This window comes from Chroicocephalus ridibundus, chromosome 2 (genome assembly GCF_963924245.1).
Source record: "Chroicocephalus ridibundus chromosome 2, bChrRid1.1, whole genome shotgun sequence".
NCBI lineage: Eukaryota > Metazoa > Chordata > Aves > Charadriiformes > Laridae > Chroicocephalus > Chroicocephalus ridibundus.
In genome coordinates, this window is record NC_086285.1 from 132,324,656 (window position 1) to 132,341,276 (window position 16,621).

The 16,621-nt window shown below is 36.8% G+C and overlaps 1 protein-coding gene across 1 annotated transcript in view; it reads left to right on the top strand.

Moving 5' to 3' along the window:
• Positions 1-16,621, top strand: part of C2H8orf34 (chromosome 2 C8orf34 homolog) — a 167,742-nt gene that overhangs the window by 34,079 nt on the left and 117,042 nt on the right. The window contains exons 2-4 of the mRNA XM_063327018.1: positions 2,763-2,910; positions 3,906-4,037; positions 12,620-12,748. Coding sequence (XP_063183088.1) covers positions 2,763-2,910; positions 3,906-4,037; positions 12,620-12,748 — 409 coding nt within the window. The remainder of the gene's footprint in view (positions 1-2,762; positions 2,911-3,905; positions 4,038-12,619; positions 12,749-16,621) is intronic.

The following is a 16,621-nucleotide window of genomic DNA, read 5'->3' on the forward strand; positions in this document are numbered from 1 at the left end:
AGGTGATTCTGCCCCTCCACTCCACTCTAGTGAGACGCCACCTGGAGAACTGTGTCCAGCTGTGGAGCCCTCAGCACAGGAAAGACATGGATCTGTTGGAGCGAGTGCAGAGGATCGCCTCAAAAATTATCTGAGAGCTGGAGCACCTCTGCTGTGAAGACAGGCTGAGAGAGTTGGGGTTATTCAGCCTGGAGAAGAGAAGGCTCCAGAGAGACCTTGCTGTGGCCTTTCAGTACTTAAAGGCGACTTATAAGGAAGATGGGAACAGACTTTTTAGTAGGGCCTGTTGTGATAGGAGAATAAGTAATGGTTCTAAGCTAAAAGAGGGAAGATTTAGACTAGATATAAGGAAGAAATTTTTTTGCAATGAGGGTGGTGAAACACTGAAACGGATTTCCCAGAGAGATGGTAGATGCCCCATCCCTGGAAACATTCAAGGTCAGGTTAGATGGGTCTCTGAGCAACCTGATCTAGTTGAAGATGTCCCTGCTTATTGCAGAGGGGCTGGCCTTTAAAGGTCCCTTTCAACCCAAACTATTCTATGATTCTATGTTAACAAAACTATTCTATGTTAACAGTAGATAAAAAACTGGTCCTTTTGAATAGGAGCTAATTTCACATCACCTCGGAATAGCACTTTCTTTTTTTTTTGTACTTTATGCAGTTATATTCTTTAGTGTTATTACTATGTCTCAGAATAAAGTGAAGAATCCTATGATCAGTTGTATTTTATTAGGTCTGTTTATGTTGATTAAAGACCATTTGTTCCTGTGACAAGCAAGTTGGTGATGGCAACAATCAAGTAGCATTTTTCTTATATTGACACATAGACATTATAAAATTTTTCATCTCCGTATTATCTTTTTTAATGCTACATTAATTTTATAATGTGTTATTAATAGTCACCCATGCATGTCTTTAAAAAAAATAATAGTATCAATGCATGTATCTCAGTTCTCATCATTTTGTTTTTATTAATCTAAGACAGAAAAATCATTTTCAAACCATGATTCAAAAAAATGATTTAAATAGCAAGTCAGCTATTACAGGTTGACACTTTTCCTTTGGTGACAGAATCCTCTGCAGTGGAACTCCTACGGCTATTGTGGTCCGTTACAAGCACAAGATTACATCTTTCCACTTGTCACCAATTCTACATTTTGGCAGGGAAAAAAAGAAAGGTTTGCTGATAGAGTGTTGCCAAGCAACCAAAATGTGAATTACTCCAATTTCTGGATGTTTCTTGTATGATGTATATTGGAGGGTTTCTCCTACCTTTGGTGAGAGACAGTCTAGATGAAGTTACACTCCATAGCTTTACTGTTTCTAAGATTAGTAAGTAGCTGAATTTCTCCCTGTGGAGTTTCATTTAAAAACAAAAGACACTTTTTTTTTCGGTTCCCTGTAGATAGTTATCAAAAATCACATCACAGATCTTCATGTCTTCACAAGACATGAGATTGGGCATGTTTTCTCCTTTTTGTTTTCTGAAGTTAAATTTCTCCTTCTGAAATGGAAAGCTTGTTTCTGTCTCATTTTCACTTATACCTAATTGTTTATACCACTACTTGAATAAAAAGAATGGAAAGGCTTAGAATGGACAATGGTAACTTGCTGTGTCTTAATAATCTTGCATGCTGTTACTCATGTTTACTGCTATTTGGTGTACTACCTCTTAAGTGTATTTTTCCAACACAATTAACTGATGGTAATAGCAAGTAAGTACTGGTATTTGGAAAATTATTTATTAAATGAAGCTGTGTGGAAAAGATGTAGTGGACATAGACTTAACTGTGTGGAAATTACAGTGAGATTTATGCTTGGGGATAGATGAAGAGAGAATAAATGCACTTGATAACTTAGCCGTTTTTTTAATTTTGTTGGACGTTTCTGTAATTTTTTTACTTCTGTGGAGCTTTTTTGTTTTGTAGTGTCAGCCACAGATTTCCTATGGGGAACTATGGGGATTTCAGGGTCACCTCCCACATTAGTCATTGATTTCCTCTCAGGGCATGTGCCCGACACAGAGACATATCTTATTTTCTGGATTCATAGTCTGTGTTTTATGTGTAGGGAGCCAGGAAGAATCTCAGCAGCCTTATGGAGAGTGCTTCTCTTTCCACAGCCCTGCAAGGCCAGGGTGTATAACAGCAATTAGATAGTATCAATGCATGGCATTAGGAGGTGGTTTCCTGTTGACATTGATTTCGTATCCATGTCTGCAACAGTGTAATACAATATTTGCTCATGTCTATACTATAATATTTTGGAGGACTTGCTGTAAAAAATGTCTGCCTGTTTGATCATCAGACCCTGGAGTTCCCATGTATGAATGGGCAATCTAACCAGGTCATTGTTCCATGTCTGGGTGAGATCAAAAATGCACCAACCTTCCTGATACAGCAATTTCCAATGAGAAGAAACTTGAATGTATAGGTTAGAGAAGAGCTATCAGAAAAGGTGTTTGTTAAATGAACGGTGTTCAGATTGTTTGGAGTAAATTTGAGCAGATAGTGGGGGTTGGGTTGTTTAATGTAAATTCCAGTGGATAAGTGACTGTACAGGCTAAGAGCACTTCAGACAAGGACACTTCATAGGGCAAAGCTAGCAGCAGTTTGAGGACCTGGGCATTTCCAGCTGTTTTCTTCAAAGTTGAAAACAGGTTTTTCCTTTATAAATGCTCCTTTACTTTTGGTAAATGCAAGATTAGTTTAGGTGCCACTAATGCCACTAATTTTTTGTTTTGTTTTAATTTTCTAAAGGAGTTGATGACCAAGCTGATAACAGAGACACCTGACCAGCCCATTCCATTTCTAATTGATCATCTTCAGTCCAAACAGGGGAACCGCAGTCAGCTTCAGAGAACGTTGTCTGGCTCTGCTGCCCTTTGGGCAGAGAGTGAAACATCAGGTATGTTCTGTATGCTGGAAAGGGCTAGTCTCCAGTATAATCTTCCCACACTTCCGTCTATGATTTTCTGGATGCACATTTGCCTGCTGAAAAGATATTACTCTGGTTTTGAGCATGTACAATAAATTCTGTTTGTCCAGTAGATATTGAATTTAATATTGTTGGCTATCAGCTCAGCCTGTGTACATATTATGTGAGTATGGGTGAGAGTTACAAGGTGGAAACATCTCAGTCTCAATGAAAAAGAAGGTGCATATAAAGGTCCCTTGATTCCCCAGGTGCCCTCTTTGCTTTCCCTTTCACTTTGCTTTGTTTTCCTTTTCCCTCCCGTTGTGTGTTTGTGCCTGAGATTAGCCTCTGTTGAGGTATTTTCTTTAATGACACACGTTTTTAACAACCCATCATTCCAACACTTAATGAGAAGATGCTATTACTACTTTATGAACTCCAGTGTGAATAATTTATGATTGTAGATCTTCAGAAGCATAAAAAAATTTCTGAAATAATATCTGCGCTAATTCTAAAGTAGAAATTTTAGCTTTGATATTCTGGTACAAGCTATTATTAGAATGTTGGTTTTGCATTTAAAAACTGACTGATTATCTGTTTCAGGCTGTAATAGATCTCAAATAGTTGCTGATAGTCAAAATGTTAATTGCCTGACAAATCAACTTTTTATTTGTATCAAATGTGAAATTTTAAGCATAGGCAGTCAAACGTGTAAGAGAATAAATGGAGATTAAGGGCTTTTTCATAACAAAACCTAGGATGTTGTGTTTTTAATGAAAAACATATTAATGAATTTCTAAATGTTGATGTTTAGGAAATGGAAGAAATATATGAAATTTAGCATAAATCAGATATAGGAGAACAAAAAGAACTGACTTTGGTTTGGGCTGTTTTTTGTGGATTAATTGTTTATTAAGACTTTGAAAAATGACTCTACAAATGTTATTTGTTACAAATGTAATTGCCTGATTCAATTCTTTTAACAGAAAATAAAGGAACAAGGAGAGATTTTAGAAGTTATGATAAACCTTGGCAGGTAAATGCAAAAAAGCCTAAAAAGTCAAAGAGCGACCTTGCCGTGTCCAACATTTCTCCACCGTCACCGGAGTCCAAGTCATGTAAGGAAGCTTCACTACATTATTAATTCGTGCATACTTCCAAACCCATAGTATGTTTTTCTGTTCAATTTGGATTAAAATGGAAAGCAAACTATGAGCAGTTGAAATGGCTAGATATATATGTTAGAAGAGTTTCATTCTTGCTTTACTTTCACTTGAATTATGAATAGTTAATAATACCTTATGTTGTCATCTATAGATAGAATAGAATTGTAAATACATAAAAAAATAGAAGAATATCTGGGTGTCATGCACAATTTTATGTTCAGGTACCAATTATGATTTGATATTTTAGTTTGCATTGCCATTTTGCACGTGCAAAATCTGGTCTGTTGATATTGGTCCTAATAGATTTTTTTTTCAATGTGTCAGGCAATGCAAAACTATGAATTATGAATAAATACTGTTCAAGATCTGGAGACAGTGTCAGCAGAACAGGTGTACTGCTCTGAGAGTTGCTGAAGGAATCTAAATGTACACTGAAAGAAAAGGCAGAATATAATTAGAGTAACTGAAGAGAATATTGTCAATGACCTGTAAAACAGAAGTGGTAAAAATAGAGGCAGCAAGCCTTAATGAAATATAATGCTTCCTGTGTATGGGCTATTGAAGAAATTTAGTTTTTAAGCTTGATTTTTAATTGTTTGGGTTTTTTTACACAAATAAATATATCTACAATATACATACATATGTACATATCAGTAGACACACACACAAGTATGTATACAAGATTTGTTCTCCAAAATAAATTGCAAAATTATATGTTCTTCTGTTGACTGTTGTAGGTTTTTGAAATGTTTATAACAGACACATCTTTTTAATAACTCAGATTGTGAACAGGTGGATCAGATGAGAACAGAGATATATAGTATGCTGCAATAGAAGGCTTGCTGTCTTTCCTCTAAAAGCAAGATGGAGAAGTCTAGACTTCAGAGGAGTCAAAGAAAAATCTTCCAGTGGCCTCAGTAGGTCAAAATATAGCACAGCAATGGGTGAAGTAAATCATGATAGATTTATGAAATAGAGACACTGTGCTTTTGGGTAATTAACGGTCTTGTATAGTTATGAAAACTTTTTTGATTGGGAATAAATAACTGTAACAAGTTAAAGAAAGCTGTACAGGTAGTTGTGTCCCATAGCACAGCTTTTCTCAGGACTGTATTGTCCTAGAAAGATTTATGGATTATTTTTCTGGAAATGGAGCATGTGTCTATATTTCTTCTTCATGAAGCACATTCCCTGGTTCAAAATTACTCAAATTTGTTCATCGGTTCCACTGTACCTCTCTATGGGCACATAAATTTTGAAGTCAGTCCAAAAGGAGCATATGGATTTTAAATCAATTTCTAGAGTAAATAGGGAGATTCAGAGAAGTGGTCATAGTCACTCGTGATCTGAGTCTAATCTAACAGCCTTTGCTGGATAAGAGCAATTTATGGAGATACACTGTTAGAAACAGTGGCCAAGGGTGTTGTGAGCTGTTCCTGTCATCATACTATGTTATTCTTCTCCATCCCTGTTCTTGCACTTCAGATTCTGTGATATGCATCAAGTAACTTCTATGACACCTCCTAAAGATCTCAAGTTCTCAGTCTTTATCCCAGGTAGGGGTGTGACATCGTGTCACTCCCTTCATTTGTGTGCCTACTACAAGTTTCATGCTTGTTGGTCCTTAGGTTGTCCCAGGAGAGGGACAAAGAAGAGGCTGGGCACTCTAAACTAGCATGTCAAATGTCAAGCAAGGAAATAATTTATACATCCATAATAAGACAGGACTCAAGGATCTGTCCTTTTGGACTGAAGGGCATCTAATAATGCTCTTCAATTGGTAAGGCTTGCCTTCAAGCTGTCCAAGTCCATAAGTCTAGCAGCAGAGTTTGTGGGAGTGCGTCTTTACCCCCAACAGAGGAAGACGGAATTAAGGTGTGCTTAAGGCAGTTGGACATATATATAAGTACATGGCACTATATGGGATTCATTCTGCGTGCTGAGAGAGGAGACTAATGTATTTGCCAGGCCATTCTGTCATCACTGAAAGGTCATGACGATTGTGGGAGGTTCCTGATGACAAGAAAAAGGCAATCATCACATCAATTTTGAGGATGGCAAGAAGGAGACTTTGGGGACTGCAAGCTGATCAGCCTAGCCTCACTCTGTGGGACGATTATTAAGCAAATTTTCCTGGAAGGTGAAAAGGAGGAAAATGTGAGTGGGGACAGCAAACATGGATTTATGTTATCATACATGCTGTATCAGATCATTCTGATTGCCCCCTTAGGTGAAATAACTGGGCCTGTAATCAAAGAAAGAACAGTGGATGTTTAATTCCTTGACTTCAGCAAAACCATTGTCAGTCTCCCGTAGTATTGGTTGGATTCAAGGGATTGTGACTGGCAATGCAAAGTCCAGTTGGAAAACCTATCAGTGGTGGCATGCTTAAGGGACTGGTATTGAGGCTAATACCATTTAAAAGTCTTTCTTAATGTCCTGGATGAGAAGGTAGAATGTTCTCTTAGCAGGTTTGCAGGTGAGACCAAATTGTGGGAAGTGGTTGGTATTTTTGGTAGCAAGGCCGCTATTCAGAGGCACCTCAAGAGGAGTGAGGAATGGGCTGAGAGGAACCTGATGAAGTTCAACACAGGCAAATGCAAAATCCCGCATCTTGGATGGAATAACTCTGAGCAATAGTATAAACTGGGGTCTGTGTGGTTAGAAAGTGGCTTTGCAGAAAAAAACCTGGGGTGCTGATGGACAAGAACTTGAATATGAACCAGCTATGGCTATACCCTCTTGCAGCGCTGAAGGTGAGCTGCACACTAGGCTGCATTTGCAAGAGTATAGCCAGCAGTGTTTATTTTGCACTTTTGCGATGGCATCTGGAGTATGTCATGATAGACAATGGTGTACTGCAGCAAGTCCAGTGGAAGTCCACCAAGATGACGAGAGGGCTCGAGCACGTGATGGACAAGTAAAGGACAACAGGCAACAAAAAATATACTGCGAGGGTGGTCAAACAGTGGAAGAGGTTGTCCAGAGAGGCTGTGGAATCTCGTCTGGGGAGATACTCAAAACTGAACTGGATAGTCTGAGCAACCTGCCTTCAGTGGACCAGTTTTGAGCAGCTGGTTGGATTAGAAGATTTTAAGATCCTTTCTCAGTCTAATTATGCTCTGATTCCATGCTTTCCTGTTTACACCCTTTCCTATTTTTTTGTCCATACCACTGTTTTAAACCTTGATTTCTCCTATTATTTTCATGACTTACTCACCCCTGCAAATATTTGTCTCTGCAAGTTCTTGAAAATACCATCTGTATTTGAACTACTTTTCTTTTTAATTCGTATCACAGAGGCTGTTTTCAGGCATGCGCCTTTTTGCCTGCCATATATTGCTTATTTTCTGCCAACAACCAAATTAATACTGACTTTTTTGACTTTTTTTTCTGGGTTTATGCCAAAATCAGTGGGTACTGTATGCCCCTTCAACCACCCAGATCAGCAGAAAGAAAGCATGTTCAGATGACATTCATTACTCTGTCCAGATGTGCAAATTCCATTTGGTTTGTGCCTTCACCTTGTACCTCAAAATATTTTTGGGTGTCATTGTACATTTTTTTTTTTTTTTTTTTTTTTTTTCAAACACTATCCAAAGAGGTAGCAAGGACTCATCTGAGAAACAGAATGTTTTGGACCTGCTGGGAGCGAAAGATTTGCTCTCAGATTCGTGTTTAAAACAAACAAACAAATCACCACACCCAACAACTTAAAAAGCTCCGCAAAACTGCCAAAAACCCCACAAAATTTAATGGAGTCCATCAGTTGTAATGTGTTCTGTTGCAGAGCTTTTGTCTTAACAACTATCTTGTTGAAATGATCCTGAACTTGTAAGTTTATTCAGAACTGAGAATTACCCTTTCATAGGAATCTTTGGAAACATTAGGAGAGTTGATTTATTTAACTAGGAAATATTTTTTTCATTCAGAAGAGCTGATGTTGACTGCAGCGTGCATGTTATTCCTGCATGGATATCTCTTTCTTATCCATTCAACTTTTTTACTGGAAGGATTCCTTCAGTCCTTCTTCTTGCCTGTTGTGATCTCAGTTGCACCTGAAACAAACACAGAAAGAGGAAACCCTGGTATCTAAGGGGTCTGATCACTTGTTTGGTGTGTGCAAAACCACAATTAAGCAGAAGCTGCTGCTGTTGTCTGGCAAGGAAAAGGCTTGAAGCTAGGACTCCTAGCGTGTGTGCGTGTTTATATTAAGTATACTTAATGAAATGTTTAAGTGATCACATTCTCTGTTTGAAGAAGAACAAATTTGTGAGTTTGTAAATAGTTAGTGAGACAGACTTCTTGCTTCCCGACCAACTGCTTTTAGGCAAAGTAGATTGATCTCTTCACCACTTCTGTATTAAATCAGATCACAGATCATTCTTTCAGTTTGCCTCACTTCACCATACTCACCATATCCCATTTACAATATTGTGTACTTCTAATTGCCCTTTGTCAATCTAGGACTGGAGGCCATCGTTTTTAGCCTTATAATATCCAGGTACTGTGTAAACCAGTTTGCCTATATTATCAAAGAACTCTAATCTGAATTCTATTGTGAAATTTAAATACATGAGTAATTTTATGCTCAATAATAACACACATAATTTTGTTCTTTGAGATGTAAGATGGTCATACAATGCGTTAATGAAATGTAGGATTTAATGAGCAACTGGTCTGATTCTGTCTGCAAATCATGTCTTGAAAAGACACGTATATGTAGATAAAAACAGTACTGATCTTGTACCGTCTATTTTCTACTTTCCAGTAGAAAATAAAGGTCTGCTGATTTGTGACAGAATTCATAATACATCCGTGAATGAATCTGATGTGCATTTTTTTAGAGGAGTGTGCCACCAGAAAATCAGAAATACTGGAAAGCATGTCTTTGCGGTCTTCTAAGATGAGATGGGGAAATCGCAGCTCCATAAAGGGAAAACCTAAATGTTTCTATACAAGTAGAAGATGTAGAAGTAATAATTTTTTTAATTGTAGGCAAATAATTTCAAGAGAAGGTGTTATATAAATATCTCAAATAACAGAGATGAAGTTGAGGCAGGTAATATGATGTGGGATTTAAAATTACTGATATGATGATTTTGAGCAATGTGAGTGAGTATAATAAAGAGGAAGGGCAGAATATTATGAAAGGATTTTACTAAGTGTGTAGTGGCATACACATGGAAATGATACATGATGAACTTCATACATACAGAAGAAGTTCATGTGTTTCAAAAGATCTCAAGGGAGCCTCATATGGTCTTTATACAGTTCTGCATGCTTCACACAAAGCCATCCATTTGAAAATGACCAATGCTTGTTGATGCTATAGTTGGGAAGATACAGGATATATTTTAAAATAACATTTGTAAACAAGCAGAAGATGAATCTTGAAAGGAGAGACACGTGCCACATGATGTAATGAAGTAGATTTTTAGTTTTAGTATACATTCATTAGTTAGAAGAGTAGGCAAGTAAGAAGAACTATGTTTTCTCTAGAAGTAATAAAAATTTCAGTCAGTTCTAAGTCTGCTTAACTTACCCTTCAGTTTTGGTTCATTAAAATGAACCAAACTCATTGTTGGAACAAATTGTATTAAAAGTCTGAAAAGTTCCATGACAGCATATCTGTTTTGTTACATTTTCACTGAAGTACAAAATGGTTCACTGAAACACAGACTGCTGTACAACAGCATGCAAAGCAAATTTCCACTGTGTTTTTGACTGGTTTCCCACCATCCATCTAGTGAGATGCAGTCCAAGCTTCCTGTGTTTGTGGGACATTTCTCTGAAATTAGGGACCAGATAATTGTCTCTTGAGCATGTTGCCTTACTTTCCAAGGATAGAGTCTTGATACTCTCATTTTCCTGATGCAAGTTGGTCCGCATACTCGGCAGTTGCTGGTCCTGGAAGCTCCACAGCTGTTGAGTAGAACTTATGTTTGTTTCGTTTGGCTTCTGACTCATCACAAAATTGTTTGTTTTCTCAAAAGTTCTGTTCTTTGGTGTTTTTAAAAATGTGGTTTGTTTCAAATTGACATGGTATCAAATTCCAGTTTGTTGAAATTTTCTGCAACCTGGAAGCTCTAAGGTTGTTAATCTCTGTACATGGTTTTACCATATTAAATTATTGTCTGTTTGTATTTTTGTGATAATACAAGTTTTCTGTGGTGTGGTGAGTTCAATATAAACATGGAAAGAAAAGTCTGTCAAACTGCTAGTAGGCTAGAGTAAGTGATGCTGTAGAATATAGTGTTGGTACACTGAAGGGAGAAGATCAGGTTGCTAATAAGCAGGCAGTAAAGGAGCATGTGATCTCAATGTAAAACAAAGGTGAGCAAAAATAGACCTCACTATAGAATTTCTTTTCTAGTTTACTAAATATTTACATTTACAGTTAGTAAAAGTTTAGAAAAAAATACTAGGTGGAACACTTTGTTACCTGTAAATAAGAAAAAGGATGAGAAATACTGAAGTTGTGCTTTTAAATTTAAATTAATTATACTGGGGTGTATGAATGGAGCAAATTTTTGGTCACACAAAAATTTAGATAACTTCTTAGATAACTTTTAATGAACATAGTGGTTTCTAAACTAGGAATTATGAATTTAATGATTGGCATTAAGTATCAACAAAAGTTATAAGCTGTCCATCTGAGTAGAGGCTGTTCGCATACCTTAATCCCTCTATCTGTTCACTAGGAATCACCATAGCTCATTATTTCCATTGTCCTCTGAAGGAAATAAGTGACTGTCTTTTTTGAACACAAAGCAGAACTGGACTCTGAGACACTCCAACTTGCCCCTCTCTTCCCCTCTCCTTATTGAGGCTTCCTGTGTCTCTTTCTTCCTACTTTTATCTCTGTAGGTTCTTTTTAATGTCTCCTTTGCCTTCTGTCTTTGACTATGTCTGTAATTGCAATCTAATGTATTAACTTCCCCAATACTTACCCAGGTTCCTGAGTGGGTGCTACAGATCAGAATATACTCTGGGTTGTCAGTCTCAGTACAGATGTCCAGTTTGAAGATGGCTTGGTTTATGTCTACGGGAGATGGAATCACATTCTTTGTGACAGAAGGACTTAAACATACCATTGTCCCAATTCTTTACCTGTAAAAGATGGCTATTGACTTGACTTCAGCTTTTCCATGTGGAGTCGATCCAAAGTGGATGGAACAGATTCTATATTCACACAGAGGGCAGTCAGCAATAAGGCAAATTTCAATAGCAACAGTTATTTAACACATTTTATAAGAGCTGCCAGAACTCGAAGTCAGACCATAATTTCCTTGTACCATTGTAAAAGCACTCTGAAATTCCAAATGATCATAAGGTACTACTTTTTTTTTTGCATGATCTGTAGGAGTCTGCAACTTCCTTTCTTAGCGTGTAATGAAAATGAAGTTTGTAAGCATAAATTAGTTGTCAACTGTCAAAATAGTAAATAAAAATTTCAAAGCTGGCCAGGATATATTGGGCATTATAGACTTTGGTTTTGACTTTATTTTTAAGTGATTAGTTAGCAACCATTGATAAACGCAACTGGACCTTTCTGTTGGGAATGTAGCCTAGGCATCATAATCTTCACACCAGCATGTGCCGTTCTCAGCAGGGTAATGCTGTGTTTGGAGTCAAACCAACAATTGCATTTGGTGGCGAAGACAGCAGATCACTTAGTTCAGAACACTGGCAAAAAAAACATGTTAAACTGCAGTTCTAGAGACAGCATCATTTTTGTTTTCATTTCTACAAATTGTTCAAAATGTTCACATTGGTCAGTGCAGCTCTGTTCATTGTCAGTCTTACATATGTCAGAAACTCCTCTTCTTCCCTGCCATTGTAGGTAAAATTAGCTTAGCAGTTGAGAAACTGTTACTTTAAAATTAAATGAAAGGGTTTGGTAATAGATAATGAGTAGGAGACTGCAAGCTTAGGACTGTGCTTCCCAAAGATCAAGTTTGTTTAAGTATCGGAATAAAGATACAGCATGAGCAATAGGGACATATTTTGTTTCACTGTTTTTATGAACTGTTATATACACTTTATGATATTTTTTAAAAAAATGTATATACATGTTGTTATAAAAGCTTTATCTAAATTTTTTTTTCTTTTTGATAAAATGACTAGCAAAGACAAGAATACTCATTTTCATTTTGACATTTTTCCTTATTGGCCCCTAGGACACACAGTTCAGTTTTGATGGAAATGAAGTACCTTCACATGCAATATTTTTATTAACTTTTTCTGTTATTGCATTATTTTTATAATTTCTAATTGTTAATATTAGCAATTCCTGTTTACCAATTAATTCAGTCACAAGAATCATCCCAACTATGCATTTGTTCATAGGTGTTTTCATTTTTACTTCACACTGTCCAAAGAAAATATTTCCAGCTGTTAAAATAGGAGGATAGTTAAGTAATTTCCACTGAAGGTACTTGAGCTTGTAAACTCATTGTGCAGCTTTTTTTCTACTGTAGGAGTCTGAACTACCAAATCTAAACTTCATCTATATATCTGTGTATATTTAGTGCCAAGGTCAATAGAGCATCCTAAATGGGATTGGAGGACAAAACCGGAGAACCATGATTTTGATGAACTAAATCATATTCTTCAAGAGAGCAAAAAACTTGGAAAAGCCCTTGAGAATCTGTCTCGCAGTAAGTTGATTGATTTTAGTTTTTTAATGTAACCACGCAGCCTGAATTGTAATTTCAAAGTATGTATCAAGAAGGTGGTCTTCTATTCAATGAAGACTAAGTTCACTGACATCAGCAGTTACACTCCTGTTGATGAGGTTTACAGAATGTCTGAGATAATTTACCAGCTCTCCTGCTGACTGAAAGTACTTCCCCTGCACCTCCTGTTCTGTTATATTAGTTTTCTCCCAGTTTAGTGAGCTAAATTAACTCATAAAAAGATCAACACAAGAGGCTGGTTTAAGGAAAATGTTAGGAACGTGCGGCAGTGAGACTACTCCTTTGGGTGGTAGCAGTAAGATTGGATTAACCTTTGTGAAACCTTAACCTCGTTGATGGAGATCAGACCTGTCACTGAAAAACAATTAGGTATTTTGTATCCTTGACCACAATTAATTCCTTCCGGTTTTCAAATGCAATTCAAATAAATACTTTAAAGCATACTCAAAAACATGGTAGCTAATTATTAAATAACAAAACCCAAGTACTGTCCCTTAAAAGACATAGTCAAACAGGAGCAGCGTTTAAAAATAGCATGCTCATGTAAGTAGTAGCTCTGAGAATTACTGGATATAATAAGGAGTAGCTTTTTTTTTTTTTTCTTTTCTTTCCTATAGAAGAGAATTCTGAAGTACACTGGTGGGAGTAAACACTACTAACAATTATCAAAGTATGAAAAGTACAGTCTGCCATGGTACATGAAAACCAAGTATGGTGGGAGATATTTGAATGAGTAATATTTTCTTTCTTCTCTCATTTAATTTTATCCATGGCACTTCTTGATTCACTGGAGAAATTGCAGATGGTGAAGTCAGAAACAGAGCTGAATGAAGAATGGAAGATCTGTTTTGTGGAGAATTTTGAGATTCAGCATTTTTCTAAATTGTGTCAAATACCCAAAACTAGTTAGCACAAATTCCCTCTCTCCCAAATGTTTTAGGCTGTTCACAATAATTATATTCTAAGCAATTTTCATATTTATATTAATTATAGTAGTTTAGTTACAGGGCTCTTTTCAAATACATTTCTAGTGAATTGGTCTATCTGCCTCTAAGGAGCTAAATCACCTTCAATCAGGGTCTCTGATTTGCAGCCCCACCATTGCCTGACCACGTTATTGTGATGGGTGCGAGTGTCGTTTTTCAAGCTTTTCTCCTTTAGAGACTTGTAACCGAGCTTAACACAGATCAAGAAACATTTTTTTTCAATTTCAGAAGTGTTATGTATTCATTGTCTGGAGATACAAACCAATCCAATGTGAGAGTTCAATAATAAAGAACTAAATCCAGTCTTCAATCCTACATCTTTGTCTTTCCTTGTGAATATTGTTTAGGTTCCACTGAACTCTGTCTTCCTTATACCTAAAATACAGTTTGCAGCATTCTATACTTCTCTTTGCCACGAAGTTTTCTAACTGGGGCAAAACACTGCAGCTCTTCTGGGTCCTACACGTGGCCTGGAGGTGAATGTACCTGCTCAGTGTTGTTGGAGTCAGGTTTTCATAAAGTTATTTCACTAATGAAACTTTCTTCCCTATTTCTTGCTAGTACTTGATGTTTTCTGATGATTTATCAAGATAATATGGAATTTTAATTCTATCCCCCAGAGTGCTTTAAATCACTTGCAGTGTAATACTAAGTTCACTTTCATGAATGTGCTCTCTATTTCTTCATCCAGATCATTAACGGAAATATTGTCAGACCTCTTCATGATTCCATTTCAGATCTGACAACCAGCCCTTGAAAGCTACTCAGTAAGTGCGTTTTTTCCCACCAGATGTTTATCAACCTTGCAGTGATTTCTCCTAGAATGTAATTCTCTAATTTGTTTACTGGAGTATCATCTAGGACAGTAAACAAAGTCTTATTATAGCTGAAGTATTTTACATCTGCTTCCTCCTCTTATCCACTAGACAGGTTTCCCAGTTGAGAAAGCAATTAGACTGATTTGATGCGATTCATTCTTGATAAATTCATGTTTGCTAGTTCTTATCACCTTTCCAATCCATTAGATGTTGATGGTTTATTTAACAGTTTTGTCAAATATTCTTGCTGCTGTTAGATTTAGTCTTGCTGGTTAGTAGTTTCCTGTGTCTTCCCTTTTTCTTTTCCAAAGAAAGATAACAGTATTTGCCCTTTTCTGTCCTCTCCATTCCTGAAAGACAGTTGCTAACAGATTAGAGGTTTCTTCAGCTAGTTAGTTAAGTGCTCTAGAGTGCATTTCACAAGATTCTTCCAACTTGCATATATCTAAGTCATCAGAATATCTTTCAGCTTTCCGTCTTCTGGCCTGCAGTTTTTCCTCTTAAAATCACTAGCGTTAAGCATCTGTCCACAATTAATTTTTTTGTAAAGACTGAAGCAGTGAAAGTGTGGAACACTGGGATTTCTTTGTATCATCTGTTATTTGCTTTCCTTCTCTTCGATTTAATAGTTCTGTATTTTACTTTGTCCTCCTTTCCTAGTGTATTTATAGTATCTTTTCTTGTGGCTTTTTTTGTTCTTTGGTAGTTGTTACTCATTTTGCGCTTTAGCCTTTTTGGTTGTATCATTTAAACACTTGCATCAGATTAATTCTAAGCTGTATGTTCTTGTTGCCAGTTTTTGTACTCCTCATTTTCAGATCACTTCAAGAAATAAATCTGTTCTGTGCTGTGATTTCTTATGTGTTAGGATGATATAAAAATTAAAAAATGTGGAAAGTTTGGAAAAAAAGAAAACGTATAATTTTGAAAACAAACGTGGCTTTATTGTTCTCCCAAATGAAGAATACCGATTGCATATAGAAAATATCTTAGAGGGTTTCAATGAATAGACACATCTAGAATTTTAGAAGTATAAAACATGTGACGCTCTTTCTGTGCTGTACACAAACAAGCATCCTATGTGAATTTTACAAAAGCCATGACAAGGTCCAGCAGCTACCTTCTCCAGTGTTAATGCTTGTTTTGGGCAGGTTAGTCAGTGGTTTTGATTCTACTAGCATGTCTGTAAAGTCTATGAGTCTAATGCTACATTTGGTACTAATCTTGTTTCAAAGCAGTATGGGACAGGCACCTGTCTCAAGAAATAGTTGAGTACGCAAATGATCACAACGCACTATCAATGGTTTTTTACAGCACCCTCTCATTTCATTCTTCAGTATTTCATCAGGGAAGAGTGCCACATAAAACTAGATGTTTGAAGCTAAATGAATTTTCCATCAAGTCCTGGAATTCATTTCCATTTTTAAAGATAAGCTTGGGATCTTCCAGGACTTCATTGCCTGCTACGCAGCTGACACAGCCTGTGAACTAAACTCTAGTTTCTATTGCTTCATTCGCTATGCAGTCCTAGATATCTGCTTTGAAAACCTGTGCATTTCGCACAAAATTAGTACTTCCTGAAAGCTTTGGAAGGTGAGGCTCAGGCACTTGGATGTCTGGTCTCTCCTATGTTCAGTCCTAGTGATTAAAAGTGAAATTCCTTATATTTGCAGCCCCCCTCCCGAGCCCCATCAAGACAATGTGTGAGTAATTCTGTGCTGCAGTAGATCTGAGAAACCAAAAGTGACTTCACACTCAGCATTAAAAGTATCTTATAAGTTTGAAAGACTGGAGAAGAGTATTGCCATAATGATGGTCTAAGTGCTTTAGAGGGTGATTTAAATATACCATTTTTGAAAGGCCTCCTCATGTGGGAAACCTAGGTTTTGTTTCCTTCTCCAATCAGCTGTGTGTCATTGAAGTGGATTTTGAACTGTCAAGTCAACTATTTAGGGGAGATTTTGGTTTATGAAGCAACGTACAGGAATATACTGCATTTCCCTTCTGCATGTTTAGTTTTCTTTGACTGC